This window comes from Chenopodium album, chromosome 16, assembly GCF_948465745.1.
Source record: "Chenopodium album chromosome 16, dcCheAlbu1.1, whole genome shotgun sequence".
Classification (NCBI taxonomy): Eukaryota; Viridiplantae; Streptophyta; class Magnoliopsida; order Caryophyllales; family Amaranthaceae; genus Chenopodium; species Chenopodium album.
In genome coordinates this window covers 50,128,873-50,145,446 of record NC_137849.1, presented here as the reverse complement: position 1 = coordinate 50,145,446, position 16,574 = coordinate 50,128,873, and the positions used below count along the sequence as shown (strand labels likewise).

The 16,574-nt window shown below is 38.9% G+C and overlaps 1 protein-coding gene and 1 pseudogene across 3 annotated transcripts; one reads left to right on the top strand and one right to left on the bottom strand.

Moving 5' to 3' along the window:
- The first annotated feature begins 2,352 nt into the window (after positions 1-2,352).
- On the top strand, positions 2,353-4,947 carry LOC145586903 (serine/threonine-protein kinase-like protein CCR4 pseudogene; annotated as a pseudogene).
- A 71-nt stretch (positions 4,948-5,018) lies between these two features.
- LOC145586904 (adenylate kinase, chloroplastic-like) lies at positions 5,019-10,311 on the bottom strand. 3 transcript variants are annotated; one of them, XM_081643866.1, is made up of 8 exons: positions 9,934-10,311; positions 9,439-9,537; positions 8,891-9,019; positions 8,673-8,807; positions 7,840-7,986; positions 7,632-7,706; positions 5,405-5,530; positions 5,019-5,036 (listed from the first exon to the last, which is right to left on the bottom strand). In XM_081643866.1, the coding sequence occupies exons 1-7, from the start codon at positions 10,138-10,140 to the stop codon at positions 5,429-5,431; spliced, it is 894 nt and encodes a 297-aa protein (XP_081499992.1). In that variant the 5' UTR covers positions 10,141-10,311; the 3' UTR covers positions 5,019-5,036; positions 5,405-5,428. The 3 variants fall into 3 exon arrangements, with proteins under 3 accessions (XP_081499992.1, XP_081499993.1, XP_081499991.1); XM_081643867.1 differs by lacking the exon at positions 5,019-5,036 and adding an exon at positions 5,148-5,292; XM_081643865.1 differs by lacking the exon at positions 5,019-5,036 and having other exon boundaries at positions 5,148-5,530; positions 9,934-10,309.
- Between the last annotated feature and the right edge of the window lie 6,263 nt (positions 10,312-16,574).

The following is a 16,574-nucleotide window of genomic DNA, read 5'->3' as shown; positions in this document are numbered from 1 at the left end:
GAGGATCTAAACTCAGCAAATTAGTCTTAACTTGATCAAAACTTTTATTAAGACCAGCTAACAACTGCATTAACTTCCTGCGTTGATCCATTTCAAGTATCTTCTTAAGAATTCCACAACTACATTTACTCAAAGCTCCACAAGAACAATCAGGAAATCCTTCAAGAACATGCAATTGATCCCAAACACTCTTCAATCGACCATAATATTCAGCAATACTATCATTATTCTGTTCCATAGAACTCAAACTTCTATGTAATTCAAACACCTGAGGTGCATTAGACTGACCAAACCTCTCAGAAATCTCTCTCCACAATTCAGCAGAAGAATTAACAAACATGAAACTCTTAGCTAAATTCTTATCAACAGAATTCAAAATCCAGGACATCACCATATAGTCATTACGTATCCATTTCTGATAATCAGAAGAATCAGAAGGAGGAGAAGGAAGAGTACCGTCAATGAATAGAAGCTTGTTTCGAGCAATTAACGCCATGCGAACAGTGCGACTCCAATTGAGAAAATTGGAACCAGTAAGAATATGATTTCCAAGCTGCATTCCTGGATGATCGCCATTAGAGAGGTAGTAAGGATCAGCAAAATTCAGAGTATTCTGAGTTTGAGGATCAGTAGAAGCCGCCATTAAAGATTCGGAAAATTGAAGAAAATCGAATAGAGAAGAAGAAATCAAGGAATCAAAGAAGAAGAAGAAGAAATCAAGAAGAAGATATCTGCAATTAAGAAGAAAATCCGAGGAAATCAATGGCGGAAAACACCTGGTAGCTCTGATACCATGAACAAACCCAGATTTAGAGAGAGAAGAAATACAGAGAAGAAGAAAATGGAGAGAAATATTTGTGAGAATTATAATTAATTTATTAACTGAAGAAAGAATATATATATATACAGGGGAGCTAATACAATAAAGGGTATAACAACCCATAACAAACTTCCTAGAAATCCGGGAAGTTATAACTAACTTTGGGCAAAATATCTCTAAGAAGATATTTACTGTAATAGCTTAACAAATAGTCAAATTTCATACTCTTTTGTATAATTACAGAGCACTAAACATCACAGGAAAGAATAATAATACTAATATCTTCACCACTATATCACTCAATTATGAATTATATGAAGTATAAAAAAAAGAGAGAGAGAGAGATATTATTTTGACTAAATAACTTAAGTAGGTTTCTCAAATTTAAAACAAAGACTTATACGTACTTCATTACTTGATATAACATTATAAAGTTATAGATCGTTGACTTTTCTACTTTATTAAAAATGGATTAACTAAGAAGAAGAAGACACAAAACCCAGTAGTGGTTATACGATTTGAATTAAACTAACTTTATTTGGTAATTTCTCAGTTCAATAACAAAATTAGGATTTATAATTCATGATTCTATAATTGCTATTGCTATTTATTTGGTACACGATGCTATTAACTTTGATACACGTACGTCATACAATTTGGTGATCATATATTTCTTACCTTTTTCGTCAAAATATGATGGATTTCTTTTAAGGGAATTGAAATATGAGTTTTTGTATTCAAATCAAATTAAGTGTGAGGTACGGAGTATCTTTTAATATAGATTTCGACCATAATTTCTCCTTTAACAATTCTCCGTAATTATAGTGTCTTTAAGCTTCTTAATATTACAAAAATAATGTAATATTTAGACAAATTAGGTGTTACAAATTAAAGAATATGTGCTTTTTAGGCTTGGGGAATAAGAACGCTATTACAAAAGATTTATAGAAACAAATAAGGATATAGAGGATTGCTAATTGCTTTTAATTGTTATTACAATGTATATTTATATTGGAGTGAAGGGGGTATCATACGGATACACCTGGATGTATATAACAAATTCTAATATAGAGGATGGTCGTCAACATAATTAAAAATATTAACAATGTGTAACAATGTTTAGTAGTATAATCAAAAAATTAAAGTAATAATAGAAAAAAAACAAAAAAAAAAATCATGTTATTCATGTATTACACGAGTCAACTCGCACGAGTCACGTAGGGAAACAACGAGTTGCAGACCGAGTAACTCAGATGTTGACGCGTCTGTTTTAGTCCTTTATTAGTCTACCCTTTTATGATCCATTCAAACTATGACTTAGTCATACAACTACTATTATAATTATATTTATATTCCAATCTAAATTATAATACAAACTTTTCTTTACATTATTATTCCTAACGCGTAAAATGGGTCTATAAACATACCTTAATTTTCTACAAAACATTTTAAAAACCCCCTTAAATAAATTTCATTTTTTTTCAGCTCATTCTACCTTACTCTTCTTCCCTAACAATGAAACCATCATTTCTATGGCTTTCCCACTTCAATTCCAAACTTTATTCTTCATTTTAGCCCTTTGTTTTCTTTCTTTTCCTCAATTCAACTCCCTTTCCTCTGTTTCCATTTCCTACACCTCTAACCAAACACTAGTTTGTGCATTAGTACCTTCATTGAATAAACAATCATTCATCAATTGTACTAGTTTCCCAACCGGAATCCGAATCCCTTTCCCTAATGTATCATACTCTAGAATTGTGGGTGGAAAGGGATTCCTTTGTGCAATGAGATCACAATCTCTTGCATCATCTAATTCAGTCATGGAATGCTGGAGGTTCTTAGATGGTGTTAATCGGACTAACATGTCACATAAAAGAATTTATCGCGGTCCGGTTTTGAGTGAAGTTGAAGCTGGGAATTCACATGTTTGTGGGATTGTAAATGGGACTAATAATATCAATTGTTGGTTGTGGGGGGATTGGAAATCTAATCCCAGAGAAAGTTTTTCCAGCATTGCTGTTGGTAATGAGTTTCATTGTGGTTTAGATAGTAATAATGGTAGCATTGAATGTTCAGGGAATGATAGTCAAGTTGTGGGAAAAGAGCCTAAAAATGGGAATTATAGTGTTATTGAAGCTGGTTCACAACATGCTTGTGCAATATCTTTAAATGGAGGTTTATCTTGTTGGGGAAGTGTGGTAGGAAATCAACCAGAAGGTGTGTTCAAGGATTTAGCATTAGGAGATAAACGAGGCTGCGCTGTGCGTGTCAATGACACGGTTGTTTGTTGGGGGGATGACGGTTTTAGGATGCCTACGACATTGGTGGAGACGAATTTCTTAGGAATTGTAGCTAAAGGGAGTATTTTTTGTGGTGTTGTTGCTTCGAATTATTCGGTATTGTGTTGGGGGAATAGCACTCTTAATGGGAATCAGTTGGTTTTTGCTAGGGTGATGCCTGGACCTTGTACTAGTTACTGTCCATCATGTGAACCTTTGCCAGGATATGGTGACTATTGTGATTTGGGAATGATGGTGTGTAAACGTTGTGATCCGAAGGCACCTTCATCATCTCCTCCGTCTCCATACTCAAAGTTGGAGCCCTCGGAGAATAGCAATGGTTGGACACCTAAAATGGTTGTGTTGTTAGTAGTAGGGTGTTTAGGGTCACTTTCATTGGTAGCATCTTTGGTGTTTTTCTTGTGTAGATGTCGCGGAAGTGGGGGAAGCCGGGTGCATGATTCAGGACCTATTGAGCTAGCCGAGAATCCTCAAATACCACGATGTGAGCCAGAAGATCAACAAGTGGCACCACCGGTGTTGGAAAAAAGGTTAAGCCATATGTATAGCTTGGGCAATGGAGGACACCTCGAGGAATTTTCTCTAGACGTCTTAGTGAAAGTGACTGACAACTTTTCTCACGAGTATAGAATCGGTATAGGTAGTTTTGGAACAGTCTACCACGCAATATTAGAAGATGGGAGAGAGGTGGCAATTAAGCGAGCAGAAGTTTCCGCCTCGAGTGCAATGGTAATCAGGCGTAAGCAAGAAGACAGGGATGTCGCATTTATGGCTGAGCTTGAGTTTCTCTCAAGGCTCAACCACAAACACCTTGTTAGGCTACTAGGCTTTTACGAAGATGCAAATGAGAGAGTGCTTGTCTATGAGTTCATGAGTAATTGTACCCTACATGACCATCTTCACAAATATAAGGGCTCATCTCCACTTGCATCATGGCCAAACCGACTTCAGGTGGCACTTGATGCAGCTAGGGGGATCGACTATCTGCATGCCTATGCTGTGCCACCTATCATTCATCGAGACATTAAACCTTCAAACATTTTACTAGACAGTAATTGGGCAGCCAAGGTGTCGGATTTTGGGTTGTCATTGATGGGACCCCAAGACGGGGAGTCTCACCTGTCTCTTTGGGCTGCTGGTACTTTAGGATATGTCGATCCTGAGTATTACAGACTCCACATATTGACTACAAAGAGTGATGTGTACAGCTTTGGAGTAGTACTCTTGGAATTACTTAGTGGATACAAAGCCATCCATACCAATGAAGAAGGTATGCCAAGAAATGTAGTGGATTTTGTGGTGCCATACATTATGAGAGGTGAAATCCACAGGGTGTTGGACCCAAATGTGCCGCCTCCAACACCAGTGGAAATAGAGGCAGTGCAGTTCATAGGGTACCTAGCCGTGGATTGTGTCGGCCTAGAGGGCCGAAGTCGACCATCAATGTCAGAGGTAGTTAGTTGCATGGAAAGAGCCTTGGCGGCTTGTTTGGTTCAGCCAACACTGACCCCATCTTCGACTGGATCCTCACAATGACGATTTCCTTGGAAGCTCAAGGGTCTGTTAAAAGAGACAAGTCCAATATTTGATAGGAAGGACTTTTCAAATTTGTAAATCATATTTTTTTTCAATTGTAAACTTTGTAAATTATTTCAAACGTCAACAGAATTTTTCCATCCACTACAAAGAAAAAAAAGAACTTTCCTTCGGAAGTATCTCGGCCATAGAAAAAAGAAGGAAATGGACAGGTGCACCTAATATATGTAGGTAAAAAATATTCAACATAAATCAATGCAATTTGCGCATACCTCATGCAAAGTTGACTTCAATCAATGATCATAAAGTCTGGATTTCTATATCAATAGTCAATAGTTCAAAAACCTTCCAGCGAGTCTTCCACACTGCTTCCCAGTAGGCTACACTAGCAAATCAGAAGTCACAACATTTTCATAAAATACATTCTATAAACTCTTCACGGTAAATAGTGAAAACATATTTGAATTTAAGCACGATATATAAAAGTAATATGATGCCTCCAAAATGTACAATGCCATGGAGGCTTTCATTTATCAAGATATAAACTTCATTTCTGTCATATGATTACAACAAAACTAATTTTGGTGAGTTCTTATGAAAGCTGGGCTGCTTCTACGTATACCAACCAAAAACTTTCTACAAAAGAATTACCAACAATCAAGACAATTACAAGCAGTAGGAAATAAAAATGGCTATCTAATGACAAATAAAGGGAATCTTTGGCAAGAAGAGAGTACGGGTAGAGTACGTGTAAGCTCACTACTAGTCACATCTAGGCAGCCACAGATTCTGAAGCTGTCTTTTGCTCCACAAGATTGGAGAGTGCCTTGTCAATCTGAGCAAATACATCTTCTTTTAAAACACTACCATCAACCTGCAGAAAGCAAAAAAAACTTCCTGAATTAGTTACGATTAACACAAGGGAGCACTTGAAATATTTATGATACTCAGTGCCAAAACTGAATAATTAAATATTAAATATGTAACTCACATTACAAGTCACTGTTGTTCAAATAGAGGTAACAAAATGTGTGGGTGTGTGTCTATATTATATGCACTCCATTTCAGATGTTTTTGCTGTTCCAGCTTGTTCAAATCAGGTTAATCGTATTTGAAAATTGAAACCCAGTTTCTCCCATAAAACAAAGAAACTGTCAGTTTTTGTAAGTGTACTAGGAGTTTTAGTAAACTTTAACATTAACCAACATGGGTACAGTAGACATCTGTCCCAGAACACCAAATACAAATTTAAGTCTTTTAAGGCAGATTGGAAAGATAAAGAGTGGACAAAGTATCTTGGGCACAAAACATCCCGTCACCAATTTATGAAGGAGCCGCTTCAAACCCAATATTAACTTAATTATATTAAAACCATATGTGGGTGATGTAACTCTCAATTATTAAGCAGATAACATCTCTTGATGTGAAAATTTCAACTTTCAAAATGCTCAAATATACTGCACAGAATTTTCCCTCTGGCGTACAGCACTGTTTAATATTCAGCCAGTATGGCCAAGGAGCATCTTGAGACTTCTTACTGTATCTTGAGGTCTGAGGCTCAAAGGAGTAGGTGACAAATTGGTGGCAACATCTATATTAAGTCAACTCTAAAACGCCGATCCTCAACATTAACCATAAGCTACATTTTCAAAAACATCCATATACAAGCTAACTAAACTTTAACTGCTTCCCCGAAGAAAGGGCAAACAGAGAAGAATCTGCAGCCCAATGTTTAAACAGTAGAATCCTGGAGAAAATAATACAAGGCACATAGAGGCCTATAAGTCTAACATCACCTTCAAACTTTTTTTATAAAAATCATACCGTCTCAGCCCTACAAGAAGGGACCAAATGGATAGCATCCACCCTCTCAGAGTCCCTCTTTTATCCCGAAAAAATGGTGAGAGTACTAACTCGCATTTTGCCTCATAACTAATTCAACAAAACTCTAACAGACCTTTTGTTACCAACTTATTAAGAAGTTCTCATCATTTCTTTACACTTACTCAATACCCTACCACTCTCCTTCCCTGCCCACCAAGCTAAACTGAACTGGATCAAACCAGGAGTAAAAGCCGTAAAACCAGACTATAGTATGCTAAGTATTAAATATAGGTATTAATATTTGCTAATTTCAGGCATTCCTTATTCAATTCTGCCAATGCTTGGTTGACCAAAAAAGCCTATAGATTGCAGGCAACAATCACATTCAGCATAAAGTAATCATTATTAGTAGTGATGGACCTGATGGTAGGTGTATAAGGGGGTTTGGAAATGGATAGGAACTGCGATAATTTGGGTGAAGAGACAGGCAGTTCCTCTGTGGGTAGACAAAGACGATTCTGAAAGTCTTCCAATGGAAGAGGCATGTTCTTATCGTACAAGGAAAGAAAATTCTTTTAATAAATCATTCTGTAAGGGTAAATTAGGGACACCTTAGAAGTCTAGATGTGCTTCAATCTTTCCCTTCTGTTATTACAAAGATCTCATGAGTCATGACAAAGATGTAAAATCTATGATAACCAGATAAGAGCTCTTAAATGATCAAGTCAATGGCACCAAATGCTTCCCACAAAGAAACTCAGACGACCAAAAAAAGCAACAACCTGATTTCAGTTTTTAACCATGACCTAAACTAGAACTCTTCACCTTGTGCAGGCAAATAACATAAAAACGGATATAGATGTCTTACACAAACAAATATCCTTGGGAAGTTCAGATCAAGGCAAGAGCAAAGTTCATTAAAATATTATAGAATACTCGACCAACTCAATAAGTGAACACAAAATGACTACTTAAGAAGAATTTTCCATAGGCTTTGGAAATGGAGATGTGTTGTTTACAAGGCAGTGAGATACCGAATAAACCATAAATCAGACAAACAAATAAAGAAACATCACATGTTGCACTTTACTCAGGGATAAATGAAAGATTATGTGGGAAAACAAAAAGAAGCATAAGATAAGTAGACATGCCTTTACAATTATGTCTTCATACATGGAAAGCACAGCCTCCACATTTTGATGATGAGTTTGCAAGCGCAATTTTACCTAAATACAATGAAAAAAAAAAAGTAAAGTAAATGACAAAATACGCCTACATAATGCCCTTAAAAGAAGATTAACAAAAAAAAAAAAAAAAAAAAAAAAGGTGCACATGGTCAAATATTGACTAGCTGCTTACCTTCTCCTCAGTATCATCAAAGCGCTGGGTAAGCCTGGAAGCAATTTCATCACTCTCAGGAGGAGAATATGTCAGATGGTAGATTTTTCCAGTAACAGGATCTAGTCTCCGTCCAACAACCCTCTCAACAAGCAATTCTTCAGGTACCTGCATATCATTTAGAAATACCAAGTAAATCTAAAGAAGACCACAAAATGCCACAATAATTTAACAGACGAAACCAATCAAATTTCCATGGTATAAAATCTATAGATCACAAGACAAAATCTCAGCATCAAAGCCAGTTAGGGCTATGGCTAGTGTAATTTGTGCATTATGTCCAAATGGTTGCTTCCACATAGATATCAAAAAATCCAGAAAACTATTGTATCAGATTTCCCAAGTACATGACTTAAATGAGAGAAATAAAGAAAGGGGGCTTTTTTTTTTTTTTTTTTTTTTTTGTTGGGGGGGGGGGGCAAAAATTGGTTGAAGGTTGCTATCGAATGAATCACAAAATGCCGCTCTCTCATAATACCATGGATTGTCAATTCATGTCAAGATTTCTTTTTTTACTTTTATGTTCGGAAGAATTTTCAAAGAACTGAGGTTAAAGGCAATGGCTGGTTAAAGGTGGTCATGGAGGGGTCATATATGGCCAATACGCTGTACTAGGCTATTAAAAATCAAAAGATAGAAAGAAAAATTGAAGTTAAATCAAGCAAGAGTTGGTAAAATACTAGCAAACTCTAATGCCCCTCTTTGAGAATCTCCTTAGATATAACTGTGGTGCAAAGAATCATCTAATTGCAGGAGAACACTTAAATAATGAAGAATGATAAACAAAACCTTACTTCCAAAAGAATAAAAAGATCAGGCTGGAACCCAAAGTCTTTTAGAGCAATTGCCTGAGATAAGCTCCTTGGATATCCGTCCAAAAGCCAGCCCTTCTCCTGTGAATCAGGCTGCATCAGACGGTCTTTGACCATCTGCATAATAACAGCTAAAGTAAGGAGCTGTCAACAGATAATGCAAACATTGTGGTATAAATTTGTGCAAATTAGTACGTTACCATCACAACAATTTCATCAGGAACCAGCTGTCCTTTATCCATGTATTCCTTTGCTCGTTTTCCGTTTTCACTACCAGATGAAATCTCTGCCCGAAGCAAATCTCCAGCAGCAATATGCACCAAACCATACTGCATATATGAGGATTACCTGATTCAATTGTTTTCTTCAGGGGCAGTCCCATAAAGATAATTTCAAGCAGAGAACCAAAAGATAACATAGTACATACAGCCACAAGACCCACAACAAGCGCGAGATGCATAGTACATACAAAAGAAGAAAGAAGGGAAATAATACATGGAACATTAGTTATAAATTTTGATATAAGAGCACTTTCAACAGAAAATTTATCACGATAAATGAATGTTATATAAGTTCACTATGTCAACAATAGAAAAACAATGAGGAACTTCCTGATTTTCAAATCAATCATCAACCAACCTTCAAACTCAACACAGAATAAATAATAGCGCAATACTAAAATCTAAAGACATAGTAAACCCATGTCTTTCTTCGACAGCTAGGCTGAGAGAGGGTAATATGTGCTTACTTTGTCAGTTATAAGCTCACATTGCGTCCCTTTGCCAGATGCCGGAGCACCAGATATCATAATCCTCAGTGGCCTTGAAGTACTAGTAGATGCCATAACCTGCCAGCAATTAGTAACACAATTAATCATCATTCTTGTATATTCCCAAAAATCCTATATCTTTACATAATCTTCGATTTCATCTTCAATTTTCAGCAACCCTTCCTAATAAAGGATACATCATTATTACTAAAAGAACATTCTTGACATAATTAGGTCATCAATACTCAATAATAGTTATAAAATCTAATCATAAATCAACAAATTATTCCCTAACACTCCAAAACAATCAGATTGAACATTCTAAACCCCACCCTGACCCTCTCATTATCTCCAACTAGATTCAGATTAACCTTCCTACTAAATTGCATTCCAAATTCAAAATTGATAGAAATTAACAATTGATTCATAACATTTACAGAAAATAAAATCATAATTTAAAAAAGAAGAAATTACCACAGAATTGCGATGAAGACGACGATGATGAATCCGAGAATGGTGAGAATGATCGAATCGAAAGGACAAAGAAGGATGATGATTGAAGGAAAGAGAAGATAGTTTAGGGGATAATGTAAGAGAAGGAGAATGAGAAGGAGGAGGAGGAGGAGAGAGAATGGCGGAATTAGGGTTTCCTAAAATGGAAGAATATCCAGAGAACGCCATTTTTGCGATTACGACGTCCTCCCGCCTTCTTCGTCGGCGATTCTCTCTCTCTAAAAAAACAGTACAGAAGAAGAGGAGTGAAAGGAGAGTGAGAGGCGTACGTGGCAGATGGGATAATCAGAAGGGCCAGCTAAACAAGTGGGCCCTTCTTTAATACTATTTCAGGCTATCTAATGTACATCGGCCTGCTTTCAAAAAAAAAAAAAAAATGTACATCGGCCCACCTTATTTATAGGATACGCTTTGCCCTCTCCAAGCAACACTCCATATATATATATATATATATATATATATATATATATATATATATATATATATATATATACTTCCTCCGTTCTTTTTTTATTGCACCACAAGGGATTTCATGCTTGCCAATGCATTACTTTAGGTATCAATATTTTCAATTATACTTTTGTAAAAATTATAAAAATTTGATATTTGAAAAGTAGAGTTTGATACGAATGTAACTAGATCCTACATAACTATATTTTTCCTAATGTATAAATCACAAATGATGGTCAAAAAAGATTAAGTAAATAGTGTAAAAGTCCTAATGGTGCAATAAAATAAAAACGGAGGAAGTATATATTTTGGTTTCATGGTTAAAATAAAAAAAAAATTTTTAAGGAAATTTTGTTAAGAACTATCAATTAAAGCGCGTGTTTTAAAAACAACTACCTATTAAAATTTTCTTTGCTTTGTCTCTATATATATATATACTAGGGCAGCTAAAGCGCGCGATGCGCGTTTCAAAGCTAGTCATATCTAGAAAGTTTTTTTTGGTTTGGCATTTAAATCACAAATTTAGTTAAATCAACAATAAGAGAAAATATATAAACAACTATATTTAGGAGGTATAAATGTTCAAGATAACTAACATTATGAAAACATAAAAGTAAATAAATATTTTAGAGGATATAGTTGTCTAAACATTATTCATTAAAAATAGTTTGTACATATTAATGAGGGTATGTATGTAAATACACATTTTGAAGGGTATAATTGGCATTACACTACTCATAAGAGTAGCTTTCTACTTTTTATAAGGTAGGGATATATATTGGTTTTATGGCTAAAATAAAATAAAAAAATTAAAGGAAATTTTGTTAAGAACTACCAATTAAAGCGCGTGTTTTGAAAACAACTACCTATTAAAATTTTCTTTGCTTTGTCTTCTCGAAAAGACTCCATTTTATTTTTTATTTTTTTTATTTTTTTTTAGGTTTTATGGCTAAAATAAAAATTAAAAAAATGATCAAAAATTCTTGTTCACAAGTATTGCACAAGTTGGGGGAAGAATTCTGAAAATTTGTCCATTTTATTTGAAAGTCGACAAATTCGCCCTTTTTATTTATGAAAACAAATGTTTTATTTGAAATATACACGGCATGGTATGAAGAGAAACAGAGTAAGATTGTAAAAATGGGGTGGAAAGAACCCAATTACGTTACCTTTGGGTCTTTGGGATACATTAGGTGCAAACTGTGCAACCAAGTTTGATACGTATATGTCTTTGCTAATAGCACAATGGGTTAGTTCGCATTTCATACAAAGTACTCATTGCTAGTTGAATGCTTAATGCTTAATATTCTGTAATACTAAGTGTTTAGTTCAAAATTAGCTTCATGCCATCATAAAAAGTGAAATTTACATGAAATTAAAAAAGGAAGAACAAAAAATTATTTTTTTTGGAATATTTGTGGTTGTACAATTATGTTTTGGATGTAAGAGCTACTCCAATGACAAGCTAATTATCTTGCCATGCCACATAAGCTTTTAAACTAATTGTCATTTTAGCTACTTTGAGCTCCAATGGTTAGCTATTAGCTTACTATTTAAAATAAACCCCACCTCCTTAATTTACGTTTTTATATTACAAAATATTTATTCTAATTTGCTGTATTTTGGCAAGTTCTTTTCCAAGCAAATTGCATTTTTTTGCTCCAATGGTCGAGCTAGTAGCTAGGGATTATTTAATATTACAAGCAAATCCCTACCTACAATCATTAGAGTTGCTTTAATAATACAAAATAACTTTTTTTTTAGAAAATAACTTGACTTGCTACTTTATCTATCAAATAGGAGTATTACTTTTCAACTTTAATTAATAGAGTAGATAAAAACACTTGGGGCTACTTTAAAGTTCAAGTACCATCAACTTTCCTTGAAGAAAGATGAGGTCAAATTGATATAAGGGAAGCGTAGCCCTAACTGCTGGCTGAGAAGACTAAAAATGATGAGAGCACTTAATTTATTAAGGTTCTTCAAACTTTGATCAAAGATTTAGAATGTGTTTATTAGTGTTTGGGTCCAATTTAATCCAATTGGGCCTAGTCATTAAATGATCCAATTAAAAGCCCAAGGTCAAGGTTCAACTCTCCAATTGTGCTAAAGTCAAGATTAGTCAACAAGGCAAGTCAATTGGGCCAAGGCCCACTTCTCCCATATATGCAAAGGTATAAAAACCATCAATATCTCATTTGTACATACATTCACACAAAGCCTCAAGCAATTAATTCTCTTACATAGCTTTCTCTCTCTACACATTGTACTGACTTTAGCATCGGAGGGGCCTTCCTCGGCAACACCCCCGAGGCCAGTTTACGTGTGTTTGCTGTGCAGGAAACCCTCGGCCCAACATCACTTGGACCGAGCCCAGTCTTCACCACTTCATAGGACCTTCGGCAAGGTCCCATTGTTTTTACCCGAAACAATTTGGCGCCGTCTGTGGGGAAGACTTTCAAAAAATCTTTTAAGCCAATTTCAATCGTTCTACCTCAATCTTAGTTCCAATGGCTAAGAATCGCAAGAACAAGAGTAACGGTGTTTCTCCTTTGAGAAAACGCCGAAAGTCACTAGGAGGGGGTCCCTTAGAACGCCCCACTCCTAGTACATCTCCTCCTCGGGACAGGAGCCCCTCCGCGGGACCCGACTCTCATGAGGAGCCTAGGGAGAGATCCGAATCTCCTATCATCCAGTCCAATCATCCACCGAGTCCACCTCGGTCAAATGAGGACAACCGGTCCACTCAAAGGACCTAATCTCATGCCCGGAGTCAATCCCGGAGCATTCACACCCATTCTCGCTCTCAGCCGAGGACACCCTTGACAGGGCCCAACTCGGAGGAGGTGGTGAGAGCTATAGCGGTCCTCATGGAAGCCATGAAGGCCCAAAATATGCCGCCTCCACGCGACCGAACCCCTCCGCAAACCAAGAATCAGCGGAGGAACCTCGGCCAAGAGGGGGGAAACCCTCCTCTTTCAAGGAGCTCGGCGAATGGGAGGAGGACACCTGGAGAACCGAGAGGGAGAGAAACAGGAACTCTCACTTCTTCAGGGAGCCTTCCACTCAGCTCACTACGAGTAGAACCCATAAAAGCAGCAGTTCTGCCTCTCGGCCAGAAACTGTTCGCCAAAGCGTTCACGACCGTCTCGGCGATAGGGAACGGAGCGTGCACAGCCGCCTCTCCTATCCTGTAGCCGAGGCCCAGACCTCCCAGCCAGGGACGAAAACCACTTCTACCTCTCTGAGAGGGCGGAGCGCGGTCCCTTCGGCTGGGAATAAGGGCAAGGCCGTGATGCTGCCTTCCAGTTCTCCATTCGAGCAGTGGATACTGGAAGCCCATGTGCCGACGGTTAAAATCCCGTCGCACATTACTTTTGATGGAACTTCGGATCCGAAGGACCATATTGCCTCATACGAGGCTCACATGCACCTTTGCCCCAGGTCCGAAGCGACTTGGTGCAAATATTTTCCTACCACTCTCAAGGGGGTCGCGCAAGCGTGGATCTCCAAGGGAGTGAAAGAAGGCTCAATCACCGGGTGGGACGATCTGTCCTCCAAATTTAAGAGCAAGTTTTCTACGGAAAATCGCGCGGGAGAAGACTACTGCAGAGCTTATGGGTCTGCAGCAAGGGGAGGCCGAAAGCCTCCGAGACTATCTGACTCGCTTCAGCAACGAGTCATCCAGCATTTCTCAGCTGGACCAAGGGCTGGCAGTTTTCGCCCTTCAGCACGGTCTCAGAACTGGACCGTTCTCCGACTTCATGGTCATGAATTCACCCAGGACCTTGGAGGAGGCACTGAATGCTTCGGATAAGTTCATCCGAGCTGAAGAGTGGAACAAAACAAAAACCCAACCTCAATCTGGGGGAGGGAAACAAAAACAAGCACCCTCGTCTGAAGGCCAAGGGCAGAAGGCAAAGGGAAAGACGAAAGCCTCGGAACAATCTTCGGCCAACGAGTCGAAGAAAGAAAAATCTGCTCCTTTTGCGGGCAGATACAAATCTTACACTCCGCTCTCTCTTCCGCGTGCTAAGATTTACAGCGTGGCGAAGGAGGAGTAGAGTTACAGGAAGCCGAGACCACTCCCAGAGTGGTATCAGCGGAAAAATAAGAATCAGTGGTGTGAGTTCCATGAATCGCCGGGACACAACAACACTGAGGAATGTATCCAGCTGAAGAACCAAATTGAGGATATGGTCCGGAAGGGGTACTTGAAAAAATATATTGCGGATCACCGCGAGAAAAAAGAGGCCGAGAAGTCCGAAAAAGACTCTTGGCAAGAAATTGACTTCCCCCGAAAGAACAGCAAAACTGCGGAAGGAAAATTCCCTCCAATCCATGTTATTTCGGGAGGAGCATGCTCTCGGAGGGAGCACAAGCGTCACCTCAGGGCTCTGACCCATCAGGTGAACCATGCTGACATTCAGCCACCCCAGTCATCGGTGCCGAACATGACGTTCACAGCCGCTGACTGCCGGGGGGTGACGTACCCTCACGAGGACCCGTTGGTGATCATCGCCACGGTGGCTAACCATGACGTCAGCAAAGTTCTAATTGACGGTGGTAGCGGAGCAAATATTTTGTTCCGAAAGGCCTACAATCAAATCAAGCTGAAGCCCAAGCACCTCACGCCGGTATCCTACCCAGTATCCGGATTCAATGGGGCTTCAACTTATCCTGATGGGAAGGTTCTGCTTCCTGTCACCATCGGCTGCGATGAAGCAGCTAGGAACGTCATGACTGAATTTTTGGTCATCGACGCGCCTTCAGTGTACAACGTGATTTTGGGGAGACCCATAATTCACGAGATCCAAGGGGTTGTCTCAACTTATCATCAGCTGATGATCTATGTTTCAGACACCGGCTTCCCCGAAAGGATCCAAGGCAGCCAAAAGGAGGCCCGAAGGTGCAACTACCTCAAGCCATCCACTAGTCGCCCGGACGACGACGATGAGGATGAGGAGGAGAAAGAAAAAGAAAGAGAGCCGAGCACAAAAAAGCCGAAAGGTTTAAGTGCTGCGGCCCAAGGTTCTGTGCCCAAAGAAAAAAGGCCAGAAGAAGAAAAGGCTAGCTCTTCATCTGAGCCGAAAGACTCAGAGAGCCAGCCGAAGAAGAAAAAGTCTGGGACGCCTGCTGATATAGACAGCAGGCCAGATTGCGAAGAGTCCAGCCCATCAACAATGGACCTGGACCAGCAGACTGAAACGGTTGAGTTGACCGAAGGAGATGCTGAGAAATGTGTAACAATCGGGATGGACCTCGATCCGAGCACCCGTTGTGAACTTATTCAACTCCTTCGGGACAACAGAGATGTTTTTGCTTTCTCGGCAGCTGATATGCCTGGGATAAGTCCAGACCTCATCTCCCATAAGCTTAACGTCGACCCAACGTGTCGGCCAGTTAAGCAAAAGAAGCGGAATTACTCCGCAAATAAGAACCGAGACATCGCAGCCGAGGTCAAAAAGTTGCTGGAGGCAGGCTTTATCGAGCCCTGTCAATATCCAGAATGGCTGGCAAATGTGGTGATGGTTTAGAAGGCCAATGGTACCTGGAGAATGTGCGTTGACTTCACGGACCTAAATAAGGCTTGTCCAAAGGATTTCTATCCCTTGCCGAGGATCGATCAGCTAGTCGACTCGACAAGTGGCCATGCCTTGCTTAGTTTCATGGACGCATTCTCGGGGTATCATCAGATCTTCATGCACCCCGACGACCGAGCAAAGACGACATTCGTCACGAACGCCGGGGTGTACAATTATAAAATGATGCCCTTCGGATTGAAAAATGCTGGGGCAACTTATCAAAGGCTGGTGGATCAAGTTTTTGCCGATAAAAAAGGCCGAAACATGGAAGTTTATGTTGATGATTCAATCGTCAAAAGCAAAAAATCTGAAGACCATGTTAAGGACCTGGCTGAAACCTTCGCCACCTTAAGGAAACATCAAATGAAGCTGAATCCGAAGAAGTGTGTCTTCGGCGTGAAGTCAGGGAACTTCCTTGGGTTCATGGTTAGCAAGAGGGGGATTGATGCCAATCTCTCCAAAGTCAAAGCAGTGCTCGATCTTCCTGAGCCGAAAACAAAGAGGGACGTTCAGCGGCTCATCGGAAGAATGGCAGCCCTCTCGGGGTTCATTTCCAGAGCTTCGGAC

What these genes read in the sequence shown, in the direction of transcription:
- LOC145586904 (XM_081643866.1), bottom strand. Translation starts at nt 10,140, where the DNA reads ATGGCGTTCTCTGGATATTCTTCCATTTTAGGAAACCCTAATTCCGCC. An exon ending in GTGAGCTTATAACTGACAAA is followed by an intron (nt 9,020 to 9,438) that starts GTAAGCACATAT and finishes TCATATATGCAG; the next exon opens with TATGGTTTGGTGCATATTGC. An exon ending in ATGAAGACATAATTGTAAAG is followed by an intron (nt 5,531 to 7,631) that starts GCATGTCTACTT and finishes TGCTTTCTGCAG; the next exon opens with GTTGATGGTAGTGTTTTAAA.